Genomic DNA, 15166 nt, shown 5'->3' with positions numbered 1-15166 from the left:
TCTTTCCGGTATCGACGTGACCGAAGAATTACAGCAAATGGGCGATCGGAGGTTGTCCTTGGACCGGGCGGCGAAGGGCGCCTGGTGGGCCTTCTCACGACGCTCGGCCGCCTCCCTCTTGCGCTGTGCTTCCTGTAGGGCCCTCGTGGTGGCCTCCTCGTCTTCCGACTCGGATTCGGACTCGGAGTCTTCCTCTTCTTCCGAACCGTCTTCCTTTGCCTTTGGCCTCGAGGGAAGCGCCTTGTCGGCCTTGGCCTCGTCGTCGCTGTCAGCATCCCAGCTGTCCTTGACGTCGTCAGAGTCAGATGCGGCCTCCCAGTCTTCCTCGACGTCGCTCTCGGGCTTCTTGGCCGCCTTGGCCTCCTCCTCTGCGGCCTTTCGGCGGGCCTCCTCCTCGGCCTCCTTGAGGAGCTTCTCAGCCTGCTCCTTCGCACGGGCGGCAGCCTCGGCGAGCACCTTCTCCTCGTCGACCTAGACGTGTCGCGTCAGCACATGGGTTGGTTCTCGGGTACAGCAGCATCGGCAGAAGCGAGCGCCCCTACCTTCTCAGCAGCCTTGCGGCCGCCCTTCTTCCTGTCGGCGGGCTTCTTCTTCTCCGTCTCGCCCTCCTCATCGGCAGGGCCGACCTTGATACCGGCAGCAATCATCTGCTGAAGCTTGCCCTCGTTGCGGGCCTTTTCCTCCTTCTGGGCTTTGGTCATGTATTTGCCCTCCTTCTTGAGCTGCTCGATCTTCTCCTTCTCCCTCTGCTTCTTGAGGAGGCGAGCCTCCTCGCGGGCCTTGATCTCCTCCTCGGTGCGGCGGGCATCCTCCTCCGCCCTGGCTTCTCCTCCTCCTTGATGCGCTCAGCCTCCTCGGCCTTGCGGCGCAGCTCCTCCTGCTGCTTCTGGATGAGGGCGAGGTGGGCGGGGATCTTCTTCTTCTTGCCGTCGGCGCAGCGGGCGCTGCAGCAGCAGCAGCAGCAGCGGCCGACGTGTCCTTCTTCCTCAGCAGCCTTGGGGGGTCCGGGGCCCTTGGGGCACCGCCAGAAGCCTTTCTTCTTTCGCAGCCTGCCAACGTCAGGGGCCAGCTTTCCACGGCCCTGTCCCCTCCGGGGAAGAAGACTGGGACCCCGCCGCCCGTCGCAAAAGGAAAAAAGGGGGCTGGGGGTGAATGGGTAACTCCACCTTCTCCTTCTTGGGGTGCTTTCTCCTTCTCTTCTTAAACCTTCTCCTTCCCGCCCTGGGTCAAGAAAACGACCGGGTTGCCGGCGTCGTCGCCAGCATCGTCGCCCGCCGCCGCAGACTTGTCGGCCTGCTTGCCCTTGCCGCCCTTGCCCTTCTTTCTCGGGCAGCGCCCCACTCGTCCTTCGGCCGTGGCCTCGACGGGGGCGGCGACCTCCGGGCCGCCTCCTCCTTCGTCCCTGGAGGCCCTTCTTCTTGCGCTTCTCCCTGTTCTTGCGCAGCGTCGCCATCAGGCCGCCGGCCTCCTCCTCCTCGGCAGCGGCGTCGCCAGCAGCGGCGGCATCGGTGGCGGGGGCCTCGCCGGTGGGCACGATGGACTCGCCCAGCTCGGCTTCCCAGTCGTCATCGCCGCCCTTCTTGTTTCCCTTTTTCTTCGGCGCCATGTTGGGCGGTTTCGGTTGCTGGAGTCCAGGGGAGGGGGGGGGGGGGAGGAGGAAAAAGGTGGTTGTTGCGGGGTGGGTTGAAGGTGGCTGCGAGGGTTTCGAAATTCCTGGTGGGGGTGGGCCAAGGTTGCTCAGGGAAAAAATATGTATGGTTTATTGTACTCGCGGGAGTGCGTGTGTGTGTGGGTGTGTGCGGGGTTCTTACAGAGAGAATGTGCTGGGAAACAGGGTGCCCAAAAAAAAAGGGACCCGGAAAGCTAGGTCTCTGATGTCGTCAGTAGCATCCAGTCACTTGCATCGTTGAAGTGGAAGAGGCCGGGGGAAAGCCAATGCTCTAAACTATCTTGTCTACGACCTATAGTCGACGGGACATGCTATTCTGAGGTGCCTTGGAAGAACCGGACAGACGAGAGGGGTGGCCTCCAAAGCCCGGTCGACAAGGACAGCCAGTGATGATGTGGGTGTTGTGGTGGGCTGGATTTGGGACTGCGGGGCACACTAAGGTAGAGCGTACAGCAGGCCGGACGGGTTCATAGCACAGACCAGGGAAGAGGGGCAACAGGATGCCACTCAATGGACATCAAGATTCATTCCCACGACCGCTATTACCCTGAAATGCTCCTTATTGAAGGTCGGCACATCAAGTACGGAGGGCGGGCAGCAACTAGAGATTGCTTTGTCAATAGCGCTCGCTTTCTTGCGAGCATACATTTTTGCCCCAGGTTCACAGCAGGTGCCTGGCCTACCATTCTTCATAGCCTTGCTCACTAAGTTCAGAGATGACTGACTACTTGCCGATACACACACGACCTTCTTTCGGCCTGGTTCAAAAGGCAGTACAGCAAATGAGCATACGCACAAACCAAAGCAGGACCATCCAAAAAGAAACGACGCCTGCAGGATTCGAACCTGCGCGTGCGAACACAATGCCTAGTCTAGGAAGCGACCGAGGTCACTAACTCATAGCAGGGCATCGCCTTAACCACTCGGCCAAAGCGCCGGATGACGAAATACTGCGTCGAATTAGTACATGTACTCTTGACGCAAACGCGTCAACCTCCTGCTCACCGCGGCCGACACCATCAGTGTCTGACACGCCGAAGCTCACCGCCGACTTTAAGCAGAAACTTCTCGCACACCCTAAGATTCGGTTGCACAAGTCCTTGGCACGGGTCTCGGTGCGTTGTAACAGCTGTTGATGTTGAGGATCTCTCTATGTAGCCAGCAAGCAGGCTCCCACCCACGCAACTAAAACACAGGGGCAAGGAAATATTCTAGGATTTCATATGCCAGGTCCACGTATTTCTCCCTCTGTCCTCCGAAAGACGCCGTCCAACGCCCTCCCTCGAGGCTCTCCAAAGCATCGCGGAGAAGCACGTCGGCTCCGTCGCCAGCGGACAAGAGCGCCTCCAGGGCCCGCTTGTCAAGACATCTTTGCAACGCGTCGCCGTCTACGTGGCCGTGTCGCCTGGCCTTGGCCATAGCTGACGGCTCCGTGCCATTGGCATGTGACAGTCTCGCCGTCGGTGAGTCGTCTGAACGACCTTGTACAGCGAGCTTTTGAATAAGCTCGAGTACGACCAATGCCTCAGGGCTGAGCAGGGTGAAGTGGTGAAGTGAGCCGTCCATGCAAATGGCCAGTACATCCGCCGCATCGACAGTGCTGGGTATGTGCCCGTAACGAGGCGTGATATTTGGTGCCATCCATGCCGGTCGCACGTGGCCACGGCGCAGCCTCCGAACACCTGCTGGCAATCTCCCCTTGAACACAATTCTGAACTCTTTTTCTGGTTCCTTCCATGGTACCCAAACCCCGACAAAATCGTGTGTCTGTTCAGAGATGAGGGTAATGGGCCAGGCAGGCGTCTCCTCACAACTATTGCCCATCTCAATGTAGTGCGAGGCCTTGCGACTTCCTACGTCGCTATGAGCAAAAGTCATCTCGTCGTGTCGACCCTCGGCCTTGTGATTGAGCACAAGCAAAGAGTGGTTTGTCGTGAGTGCACATAGCTGATCGTTAACGATTCGCAGAGACGTGGCTGGCGAGGGGAGGGCAAACGTCTTCTTGGGTTTCAGTTTCTTCTCCACAAGATCCAGAGCTTCCCAGTGGAGAATGTTGCCAGCGCAGAAGAATAGATCGGCGCCATCTCCCACGCCAGCATAGATGGCTTGGTCGGCGACCTTCTTCTTGTACCGAGTCCAGTGACGGATCTTCTCGCTCACTCGACCGTCAGCATCTTCCACTTCGACCCTCTGAGTGGTGATGATCAGCAGCTGTCCGTCTCTCGTCGTTATGACTATGAAGAGCCATGTTTTACCCTCCTTGACATAGAGCCACTCGAACATGTCGTGAATCCTGTCGTCCAAAAGACCCAAGCCGTTGATGAAAGGCAGCGGATTGCTATCCTTGTCGGTCGGCATGGACAAGTTCTCCCCGGTATCGGGATCTACGAAAGCAATCGTTGTCTGGCCGGGGCCCACCTTCATCGCGACCACCAAACATGATAGCGTCTGCGAGAAGAGAATCCTTGTGGGTGTGCCATGCAACGGGAGGCTTCTCGGCATCGACACTGTCTTTGGAAGCATTTCCGTGACGAGGATGCGATCTTTGGCCAGCAACAGTAGGGATATATGGTTCGTTTGACCAATACTGTTTTGCATGCTTGTCACCGAGGTGATGAGTGGCGCAGCTAAAGTCGGGTCTTTGACATCGTTCGCTAGTATTCGCTGTCTGTTTCGGAATTTTCCCGTACTAGCCGTGTCAAAGCTGCTCAAGAGTAAGAGATTGTCATCGCAACAGGCTAAAACTGATCCAGGACATAGAGTATTGTCTGTCGATACCACGCGGAGTGCCACGGAACCAATCCTCTCTCGTGAGATGAATGTTTGAGACGGATCGTTGCAGTTCAGCATCAAGGTGATGAGGTGCCCACTTCGGGATCCTAAGGCAATGCTTGTGGTTGCATCACCTTCTTCAACGAGCGCAATGCTTGTGATAGGTTCGACTGTGGGACCCGTAGGCGCAGATGCCTGGCTCGGCTCGGAACCGATACCTGTCGCCACAGTTACATCTTTGGGGCTCACGTCAGTAGATGATCATACTCTCGCTTGGAGGAGTCGATTGCTTACCCGCGTCGAGTCGTGTCAAGGACGGCGTTACTTTGCCCTCGTTGTCCATGGGAAACACAGCCATGTAAGGGTGGCTCTCGCGCCAGACACCAGAAAGTATGCACTCCTGCCTACCAATACGACAGAAAGCGAGGCATGTGACTTCTCCCTCGGTTTCAAATGTGTGCGTTACAGAGGCATGGAGATCTTCGATATAAAAGACATGGATGAGTGACCGATTTTGGCCGTGTGTTGAGACCGCAGCGCGCTTTTGCCGTACCGTAGCATGTTCGGCATTACCCTGGACACCCTCGAAGGAGGAAAAAGCCTGTCGAGAACTTTGCTCGATGGTCAGTATTCTCACAAGAGTCACATGCTGAGCCTTTTTCTTACCTTCGCAAGGGTGTTATTAGAGAAATGGCAGACTCCGTCACCTGCGCAATGATTTGCTCAGAACACTGTGCGGCTGCCAGAGTTCGTGCGGTTATGTCGAAGTCAGGCCCCCCAGGGTTCGGCCGGCTGGCTTCAAGAGAGTCTCGCGGGACCTGAAGTATATCGGAAGAGTCAGGCAGGGCAAGGAGCAAGTAGTATCCAGGCCCTATATCACTCAGCTGAGCCTCAAAAACCCAGGCTTGTCGAATGGCCGTGTCGTAGGCGATCTCCCAGCCAATATTAGCCGAGATCCCTTGGCGCAGCTCTGTGATGCTGCCTTGTATGCCGGTTCCGGAGACGCAGAAGATTCGGTCATGTCGTGCGGCTTGCTCTCTATACTGTTCGCTCCAACGACTCGTCTGCGCACCTCGTTGGCTTGAGTCGCCCCTCCAAGATGTAAACTGGTCAGTGGTCACAAAGTCGAGTGTCGGAGACCAGTTGGGAATAGTCCCGAGCTCAACGATTGGCTTTCTTGGTCGCAACTAGTGAACAGTTAGTAGAAGCAAGGTGCACTGTAGCGCAAAGGGAGAGACAGTACCTGGCACACCATGCCTGGGCCAGAATCGCCTGAGATGATGGCTACATCGCTGAAGGCATCATACATGGTGGTGAAGGCGGTGGAAATGTTGCTGTTGCAGTTGCCCACATTCATGCCAGTGGCAAGGAGATCGATGGTATCGAATTCGAAGAAGACTATCACGCCGTCTTCCCTAGCAAGATAGATGTTGTCCTTGTTGTTATAGTACCCCCTTCTCCTCACCGGCCGATCCCACGCCGTCCACATTGGGGGTTGCGTGCCGTAGTGAAAGCGTGTCTTCGGGTGTGCGCCCGCGTCCACTGTCACGTATTGAGGCGGTCCCTGGAGGGGATCCTTGCAAACAGCCAGGGAATTTTCGGATACGATGAAGAACGAATTCCGGATGGTCAGAGGGATGAGAAATAGTGGCATTCTGTGTTCCCGGGGTAATCGGTGCCCGTCCTTGTCCTCGGCAAGTATTTGGCGGACGTCATCCCCGCGCTCCCAGTCGTAGAGAATCATCTTGGGGGCAGAGGCGCCATGTTTGAGTATGACGAGGAGCAGAATGACATGATAATCATCCTCTGGGCGTGGGTGGAGGAACTCCATCTTGTGAACCAAGCCGTTCACGGGCCGTGGACTCCATGACTTGACGGGGGAAATAGAGCTGTGTTGTGAGTACTGCTGTGACATGGTCTCCCACGATTGAAGCTCGTAGACGACGAATGTGTTCTCCATATCTGCCACCGCAATGTACCTCGACTTGGGATCAACGGCAGCATGATAGCCCAGCGTACCGAGTCTAGCGTCCGGATGGCGGAACTCGGACGTAACGAACTCGAACCGCTCGCCGAGTCGTCGGACGAAGAGAAAGACGAGAGTGCCGTTTGCGAGGACCAGGAGCAGAAGATGCGGTGGCAAGGCCGCATGGGACGAAGGACTGGGGCGCAGGCCGAGGTTGGCATCCATCTGTGCTTCGTCGTCCTCTTCTTTGAGCTGGCCAAACGCGACCTCGCTGTCTCCAGCCTCCAGGCGCTCGAAGGTGTTGCCGATGACGTGGGCATTCTGGATGCGGGCACCAAAGTCGTCCTTGCGCAGAACTTCTCGAAGCTCGCCACCATCGCCTAGCTCGTTGATTTGCACATAATGATCTCCGACAAAGGCAACGTCGTTGTACCGAGCAGAGCGCAGATGAGTCGGCAAGATCCAGTGTACCAGGGGGCTTTGAACAAGTGTGCGCGTGAGGATACCGCAGGCGGGTGCTTCAGGCAAGACTGGGGTCGGGGCGACAGGCGTAGCAGCAGACTTTTGCAAGATGGTCGAGATGTGAACCGTCTCTGTCCGCCACTCACCGTCCCTGAAGACGTTGGTCTGGAAGGCCATGACGCCCTAGGTAGTCTGCCAGGCTCAGGGACGCCGACTCCAGATCCGGCTCAGGCTCAGGTTCGAGCTCGAGTTTGGGGGCGGTTCGGGCAAGCAGCCAGTAGCGTCGGGGGCGGGTGAGAAGGGGAGGTGCCGGGTCTGAGATGCCGCCTGTCTTCTGTTGCCAGCATTGTACTGGTGTACCGAGGGAGGGGAGGGGGGAGAGAAGGGGCGCGGGCCTTCCAGAAGGTGAGGTATCGCCAGGACGAAGGAGGGTCTCCCTGACTGCTGCGGCGACGATGGCAAGTGCAGCCGTAGTAGGGGGTCGAGTGAATGGCGACCAGCTGACAGCGCAATGCGATGTGACGGTGCAAGTCGGCCGATGCGTAGGGGATTGGCGTTGGGGGTTGGTGGTCTCTCGAGGGCATTGGAGCAACCAGGCACGAAATTATCTCACGGCACGAGGCGTCAGCAGGCAGATTTTGCTCGTCCAATAATGACAAGGAAGCCTGGATACCTCGAGGTCCCGAGCAAAGCTTTACCCAGCTCGAGAAGCTGAGACGGGAGCTAGAGGGAAGAGAAAAGACTTCATCAGGTTGGGTTTACTTCGCACCTCCCTTACCGAGTAAGGCAGGTTGGGGTCGGTTGGGCACTCAGGTCCGTGGCCGATGTCCCGTCTGATGTGGTCTTCGCTACTTTCCTAGGTACCCAGGTACACCTACCTAGGTGGCTCACGCTGGGACCCAGGCAGGTAGAAAGGGTAGGGGTACCTCTTGAGGGGGTGGGGGGGGGGATTCGAGGAACGGGCGGGGCCAGCTCGAGGGTCTTGTGGCCCAGTGAGTGCGTGGGCACTGGAAAGTGAAAGCCGTAGAACTGAGGCCGGCAGAGTCGCATGTGGTTCGTGCACGTCTGTTCGGAACTGTGACTCTTACTTTCTTCTTTCCCTCGACATACAACGCACATAGGTTGACAAGGCAGGTAGGTACCGATGCCATGCCATGTGAGCCTGAGTACCTTCCAACCTACGTGAAGCGCTTGAAGTGCTCTGGCCGGGTGCGGAATGGGCACACTGGCAGGGGGCAGGCAGCTGGACAGGGCAGCAGCCAGGGCAGCAGCCAGGGCAGCAGCCAGGGCAAGGCCCAGCGCACGATTCACAGAAGCTCCGGGGGGCTAGAAACAGCGCATGGATCACCATCTCCGGGGCAGGGGAGGGGGGCCCCGAGGCGACGCGTGGGACAAGGGACAATCGGAGGCACTCAGCCCACCCCGGCAGCGGTCGAATCGAATCATCTTTAACTGTTCTGGGCATAGCCTCCCCCTTGTTCAACATGACGACGAATTAAGCTCAGAGGACATTTTGAAGAGGCTGCGGCCCAAGCACTGTTCTGAAGAACTGCGTTGTACTGCAAGCCACAAGCCAGCCAGCCATCGTCCCGTCCATGTCATTCAATCATCAACGAACGAATGGCTCGCCCGGAAAGGGCACCGACTGCCACGCCATGTTGTCGTTGAGAGAGAACGTCATCGATAGCTTTGACCTAGCCTGACTGACTCTTTACGACGACGCACTTGGGTAGTCGACATAGCCAACCCTGTCTTGGCGACGCCCCCGCGAAGCTGCATGTACAGTGAGCAAGGACGGCGGCACGAACCCTGGTCGAGGGGCTGGCTGACGGTCTTGTCCGGCTGTTCAAGTATCTTTTTTTTTAACCGCCTAACGTTCCGTGAAGACTGCGTGAACGCTGCGAGTCACTCGCTGTGCATCTCTCTCAACCAATACCATCGGCCAACTCGAGCTGTGTCCTCCTTCCGGCATACGGCATGACATGTCTTCGCAGAGAAGATCCTGCAACCTCCGACGCCGTCGTCAAGCCTACCAACCACAGCTGCAGAGAAGCGCGTGGCGACGTCGAGACCAAGGTCTCCAAGCACACAGGCTGGCAGGGATCCCTCTCTTTGGGACTAGGTAGCCGTGATTTCCGTCGGAGCCTCAGCCGTCTGTGGTCACCCTGCCATTGTCCATCAGATCTCCAATTTATGACACGTCACTTTTTCCATCAGGCCGCCAAACAACCTTGAGTGGTCTTGTTGTATCCAGCACTTTTGTTGGTGACCGCGTGCCGGCCGCCTTGCTACCAACGGCCCTCAGCGCTCGGCGTTCCGTTGCGTCTTTTGGGCTTTGGGTTTTCGGTAAGCGTCACATCAACACACACACACACACATACAGTACTTCTGGTGGGTGGCCCCATGCCTCACGGCGCCGGCAGCTGTGCGGGATTTTCCAAAGAGCCTTGGATGTTGTGGCAGCTGGTATCTGCACATCCAAATCAAAACGCCATGGAACACTTATGAGCCCTGCCCGACCCATGGCCCTTGCAAAATCCATTCGGTATCGCACCACCCAGCACCAAGCAGTCAGGCATGTGTTCTCGATGGAAGGACGCCACCTTGCCATGGAAGGGTCGAGCAGCATCACGTGCGATTTTGCCAGTTTCTGGACGCCCGAATAGTCCACTGCGAGGGCGTCACAAGCTAGGCATCCCGGTACTAAAGACTGGGGATATAAACAGGCTCTGTTAGCTCGGCCCTTGCATGACGTGGGCCATTGTAGCGAGCATCTGTTCAGGGGCCCCAAACTACACAGGTGTTTCAATCCGACTCATGCGGCGCTCCGTTGGTAAACTGGTAAAGCTGGGTATCTATGTGGGTGATGCGGAACAGGCTTGATCTCCGAATCGCGTCGTCTTTCATTCGTCCGCAAGCAGTCAGGATCGTCAACTCAACTTATCCCCGACCACGGCCACGGCCACGACCTCGGCCACCTCTGCCTCTTCCCCGGCCGCGACCACCTCCCCTTGTCGACCTTGAAGGTGCCTCGCTCTCGGCAGCGCTGGCTTCGGCACTCGTCTCTTCCTCCTCCCCTTCTTGCGAGCCGCTGTCGTCCCCTTCATCTTCTTCCTCCTCGTCGCCCTCCTCCTCCTCATCCTCCTCATCCTCCTCTGGCTCCGTAGACTCAGCCTTGCGGGCTTTCGCCTTGCCTGCTGCCCTCTTCTGGCTCCTCGAGGTCCTTGCGTTCTTGGGGGCCGGTGAGGCCGTGTCCTTTTCGTCTTCCGTATCATCCACAGTGCTCGCCCGAGTCTTCGACGCAGCCGTTGACGCTCGCTTTCGTTTTTTGACGCCCTTCTCTGGTTCAGGCGACGAGGGCGCGGACGTAGGCGTCGGCACGGCCTCTCCGGCTGCAGGGTTTTCTGGGTCGAATTGGGGGGGTGATGAGGGCGCTTCGCTAGGGGCACGCACGCGTGTCATCATGTGCTCCTCGAAGTCACCAACCGGTAGCGTGAACTCTCGGAACCGATCTTCGTAGTCCTCATCTTCCTGGGAATCGAAAAAGTCTTCCCGCAAATCGATCGCCTCCAGGTTGTAGAAGGTGCGCAGCTTCGTCCAGATGTGTGGAATCCGGGTATGGGTATGGACCGCTGGATCAATGGCGTGGTGCCGAAGGTGCTCACTGATTGCAATCATACGGAAGTGTTTATGCATGCCTGTGATGGTGAATCTGGTTAGCAACAAGTCAATTGTAAGGGGCAGATGTTGGGCGGGAAAGAGTTTACCTGCTGGCTTCCATCTGACGACACCTTTGAACAGGGAGCAGACTTGATCGTCCGTCCAGGCGTTGTTGGGCCACTCCTCGTCCGAGACGGCAGGTTCTTTGGATGGTGCTGTCGGCGTATCGGCAAATTGAGGTGTATCGACATCCATTGCATCGTCATCTCGAGCTGGTGTCGGCGTTGCGACGGTGCTGCCTCGGGCCCTTTTTTTCGGCGGCATTTTCAGCGGTCAAGGCCGGGGATGGGAGCTGACGGTTGAGAGTAAAGAAAAACGCCTGTGAGCTGGTTCTGGCTCGTACGTGTCTTCTGTAGGTGGTGTAAGGCGGAGGCAGCCAGGGACTGTGAAACGGCAGGGTCGATATGACATGAAGATGGGTAGATTGAAGCTCTGGCGGCTTGCGACGGTTTCGTCCATCGCCGGCCCACTCATTGGCGATGCGCCCGCCAATGAACAGCCGCCTGGGCCCCTAAAGCAAGTAACGATTTGACGCGACTCTGAACGTCAGCGCGCGTCGCGGGGCAAGGTTCTGGCCACTGCAGCATCACCCAGGAGTACCGCACGCCTCCTCACGCGAAACTGCCGAGCAAAATTCGGCCGGCACGACAGTGGTATCCTCACATTCATTTGCCGCCGGTAGAAGTACCTTGAGCATGCAGCTCGTAGGAAATGAATCGCAGATGAAGTTCATTTGAGTGCTCCTTCCACCATGACTGATGAGGACGATGCTGGCAACGTCTTCGCCATCCCTGATTTCTGGCGAGCGTCCAAACTTCTGGACAACGGCATACCCGAGGCGAGCAGACGGTTCTTCACGTACAATGTCGATGGTGTGTATACCGTCTACTACAAGAGGACTCGACTGACACGCATCTTTGAGCACAGATCCGCCGGCCGTATTTCAATTGCAGCCAATCGAAACCAAACCATTGATTGCAATCCCCGCTTTCGATCAAAAGAATGATGATGATCCCGTGCCTGTAGTTGAGACTCCCTTTTCGGAGGTGGGAAAGGCGCCAGAAGTACGCAGCACGCAAGAGGATATCGGAAACGATGGATACGAGGATATATGGCTCGACTTGAAAAAGCCACCCCGGCAAGCACCCGAACATAAGACATGGGATGCATTCGATACCCCAGATGATGAGCGCAAGCCACCCATCTTCATCACGGAGGCTGGACCTGGGGCTTTTGATAGTCTGCTTGAAGTTGAAGAAGATCCCCTTCGACTTCAGAGCAATGACCACGCCACAGTGGACGCTGAGGCATACTGCAGCGCCCTGATGTCTCTAGCCCTGGGCAGGGAATCCGTCTTCTTTGCGTGGCAGGCTGAATCTCGCTCCTTCAAGCCACTTCTTGCCAAGATCAGGATATCGGGGTACTCGGCTCTGGTGCTCGAAGGAGTCTCCAGCACCTGTCGTGACTGCGGCAACGGCTCACGAGAGCTTCGTGCATTCGTCAATAACACATACGCGAAAAACCCAAGTCCCTGCCGGGTGGCGTTGGCGAGTGCTCTGGACAGAATTCTTCTCGTCATACAAAGTCACTTGTCGGTCACGGGGCAGAAACCGCGATCGTTATTGCAGTTGCGGTTTCTCATACGCCGGGTCTCTTCAATCCTTTTGTATTTCAAATCGCTGATTTCCAAGATTCGGCGCGATCATATCGATGAAGACGTCCTCACTCTTGTCTTCCAGCAAGCCCAAGCTGCTGAATACAGTGATAGCCACCTTGGAGCGATTATGCGAGAAGTCCTCCAGAGCGTGGGTCGACCTTGGTTGGAGTTCCTCGGGGAATGGATCGGTACATATGCAGAGCTCGGGGTGCCCCTCAGCAAGCACGATGCTGGCCGGCAGAAGGGTTTCATCAAGGTAGAAGCTGAATCCTACGTCGACGATTTCGGAGACGAAGTTGAGGAACTGGATTTTCGCCTGGACTTGGCGAGAATGCCTTCGTTCATGCCGAAAGATGTCGTCCAGAGCCTATTTGAAACAGGACGGAACCTTCGCTTCATCAAGTCGAATCACTCAAGCCACCCGCTTTTGTCCGCGATGGCAGCGTCGATCGAAGCCCCTCCGATCAAATGGCACTTTGACTGGCAATCCATCTACCAGGTGGATCGAGCAGTCCGCTCCTATGAAGATGCTCTGATCAACGCTATCAAGATTCGATCACGCAGTCGCATAGTGCGAGATGACGCTGTGGCTGCCATGCCAACCAACAATATTGGGGGCTATCAGCTTCAAATGTTCAGCACAAACGAGGAAGAGCTGCGAAGCCGGCTTCTCGATTCAATGGACAACCTTGCGCAGCTACAAGAGGCGGTTCCAGCAGAGGACCCGCTGGCCACGGTTCTCAAGGCCTGTTTGGAAGCCAAGGAGCCAGGGACAAAAGACACGCTTGGGCTTGAGTTCACGCCACACTGGTCGCTGCTGCCAGTCTTATCTTTTGGCCCCATCATAGCGACTCAGGCCCGCATTGTCGGCAAAGAAAGCCTCAAATTGTTGTTCAACGCTCACAACTTAAGGGCACATCTTAAGGTCCAGCGTGACTTCCATCTCTGCAGAGGCGGGTCATTCTGTAGTCGGCTATCACATGCTTTATTCGACCCTGACATGGAGACAGCAGAGCGTGAGGCGGGTATTGCTCGACAAGGCGGCGTCATGGGCTTACGGTTGAGCGGCAGAGACACATGGCCGCCGGCAAGCTCAGAGCTTCGTCTTGCCCTGATGGGAATCCTGGTCGAGAGCTACGAGCCACTGGGCGCAGCGCCGACTAGACGCGCTGCTGAGTCTGCACACCTCCCAGGCGACCTGAGCTTTGGTGTCCGTGATCTGTCGAGCGAGGAGATTGAAAAGTGTATGGACCCCGACGGGCTTGAGGCACTTGACTTTTTGCGATTGGCTTATAAGACTCCCGCTGCCCTGACCCCGGTAATTACACCGGTCATTCTAGTGCAGTACGATCGCATCTTCAAGTCGCTGCTTCGCGTCCTACGCATGCTCTACACAGTGGACCGTCTGTTTCGCGACATCACAATGAGGGCATCAGGTTGGGAGAACCCGGACGACATCTCCACTCGTTTCTGTTTCGAGGCCCGCCACTTCATTTTCACCGTCAGCAGCTACTTTTTCGACGTTGGCATTGAGCTGCCGTGGCAGGACTTCGAGGAGAAGTTGAACAAGGTTGAAGCGCAACTGAGCCGCCAGGAAGAGGACACAACGGATACCGTCCTGAGCCCTGACCGCCTCCGAGAACATAACGGATACCGTCCTGAGCCCTGACCGCCTCCGAGAACATCATTCGCGTGTCCTTGAGAGGATACTGTATGCGTGGTTTCTGCGCAAGCGACAACAACCAGTAGCGAAATTACTGGACGATATCTTCCGAACCATATTGCGCTTCGCCAAGTATGCGCGACTCCAGGCCGGGGGAACGTGGGCGGTCGCAGATAATTCTCGTGCCGTCTCGTTATATCAAACATTCAGGAAGAACGTCGAGGTCTTTCTTACCGTTTGCAGGGGAATGGCAGAGAAAGATGCAAATCCGCGTCGCCAGACTGCACGCGGCACAACAGTGGAAGAAGTGACGGGGGATGGCGTCACCGAGGAAAGTCCTCTTGCTCAGCTCTTGGTGAAGCTGGACATGTTTGACTACTACTCGAAGACGTAGTGCCTTTTTTTTTCCTTTTTTTCTTAAAGATACCCAAGCAATACTGATATATACGAAGAATTAACGTGAAAAAATCATCAGACAATGAATACATGTGGTACGTCGTGTGAATTTTAGACGTTGATCAGGACAGCAACCTTCAATTAGAGCGTTCAGGGGGCAGGGGCCTAGATGCCCCGCGGTTGCTGGTGCGCTGCCGAGAGCTGCCCCGCATCGCGTCCTGGTTGCATCCAGTTCCAACATGCATCAACAATAAACACCACGAAGCTGTGCGCACACATCGAGAAGCCAACAAAAACAGGCACGAAACTTTCTCGCCACCAAAAATGTCACGACCAAGCGCGGCACCCCGAAATCTGACGTTGACGGAGGAGCTGGAGAAGCTGGAGCAGTCGATCACATTGACACTTCAAGGTAGTGACACCCCGCCTCCCAGGGCTAACCGGCGCTGACAAGCTTAGAAATCGACCACAATTTCAGCAAGGCGCACCGTATCGTCACCACGAGCATCCTACCCGTCGTAGAATCATACGGTGAGCACTCCAAGAACGTCTGGGAGGCATCCAAGTTCTGGAAGCAATTCTTCGAAGCATCAGCCAATGTCTCGCTCTCGGGTTACGAAGAGCTCGCGAACGACGAAGACGAAACCACAAACGCCGAAGAAACGACGGTACAAGAGGATCTGACGGGAGTCTACAACACGCCTCGCACCGGCGGTCGAGATGACGTGACGCTAAACACGCCAGCCGGCGAGTCGACTTTCCAGACGGATGTTTCGCTCCTGAACGATGACGAGCTCACGGGTAGCACTCCGCGGGCCCCATCGACCAGGACCATCAAGGCTAACTACTCCAACCTCGAAT

The 15166-nt window shown here is 56.6% G+C and overlaps 5 protein-coding genes and 1 non-coding gene across 6 annotated transcripts in view; 2 read left to right on the top strand and 4 right to left on the bottom strand.

The window, feature by feature from the left end:
* VDBG_00760 (eukaryotic translation initiation factor 5B) overlaps positions 1-1606 on the bottom strand; it is a gene marked incomplete at both ends in the record, with an annotated part of 3514 nt that extends 1908 nt beyond the window's left edge. Inside the window, 3 exons of the mRNA XM_003009032.1 lie at positions 22-471; positions 543-835; positions 1207-1606. Coding sequence (XP_003009078.1) covers positions 22-471; positions 543-835; positions 1207-1606 — 1143 coding nt within the window. The remainder of the gene's footprint in view (positions 1-21; positions 472-542; positions 836-1206) is intronic.
* Positions 1607-2494: 888 nt separating this feature from the next.
* Positions 2495-2606, bottom strand: VDBG_15012. The gene has a single exon. It is a non-coding gene; the product is annotated as a tRNA-Ser (tRNA).
* Positions 2607-2854: 248 nt separating this feature from the next.
* On the bottom strand, positions 2855-7046 carry VDBG_00759 (thermotolerance protein; the record flags this gene model as incomplete). The annotated part of the gene is made up of 5 exons (XM_003009031.1): positions 2855-4659; positions 4736-5052; positions 5108-5505; positions 5563-5628; positions 5685-7046. 5 exons carry the CDS (start codon positions 7044-7046, stop codon positions 2855-2857), a joined length of 3948 nt encoding a protein of 1315 aa, XP_003009077.1.
* Positions 7047-9809: 2763 nt separating this feature from the next.
* Positions 9810-10784, bottom strand: VDBG_00758 (CT20 family protein; the record flags this gene model as incomplete). The annotated part of the gene is made up of 2 exons (XM_003009030.1): positions 9810-10567; positions 10637-10784. 2 exons carry the CDS (start codon positions 10782-10784, stop codon positions 9810-9812), a joined length of 906 nt encoding a protein of 301 aa, XP_003009076.1.
* Positions 10785-11340: 556 nt separating this feature from the next.
* VDBG_00757 (conserved hypothetical protein) lies at positions 11341-13915 on the top strand (the record flags this gene model as incomplete). The annotated part of the gene is made up of 2 exons (XM_003009029.1): positions 11341-11461; positions 11517-13915. 2 exons carry the CDS (start codon positions 11341-11343, stop codon positions 13913-13915), a joined length of 2520 nt encoding a protein of 839 aa, XP_003009075.1.
* Positions 13916-14629: 714 nt separating this feature from the next.
* Positions 14630-15166, top strand: part of VDBG_00756 (conserved hypothetical protein) — a gene marked incomplete at both ends in the record, with an annotated part of 1516 nt that continues 979 nt past the window's right edge. Inside the window, 2 exons of the mRNA XM_003009028.1 lie at positions 14630-14694; positions 14760-15106. Coding sequence (XP_003009074.1) covers positions 14630-14694; positions 14760-15106 — 412 coding nt within the window. The remainder of the gene's footprint in view (positions 14695-14759; positions 15107-15166) is intronic.

Source organism: Verticillium alfalfae, genomic scaffold, assembly GCF_000150825.1.
Source record: "Verticillium alfalfae VaMs.102 supercont1.1 genomic scaffold, whole genome shotgun sequence".
Taxonomy (NCBI): domain Eukaryota; kingdom Fungi; phylum Ascomycota; class Sordariomycetes; order Glomerellales; family Plectosphaerellaceae; genus Verticillium; species Verticillium alfalfae.
This window is presented reverse-complemented; position numbering and strand designations above follow the sequence as displayed.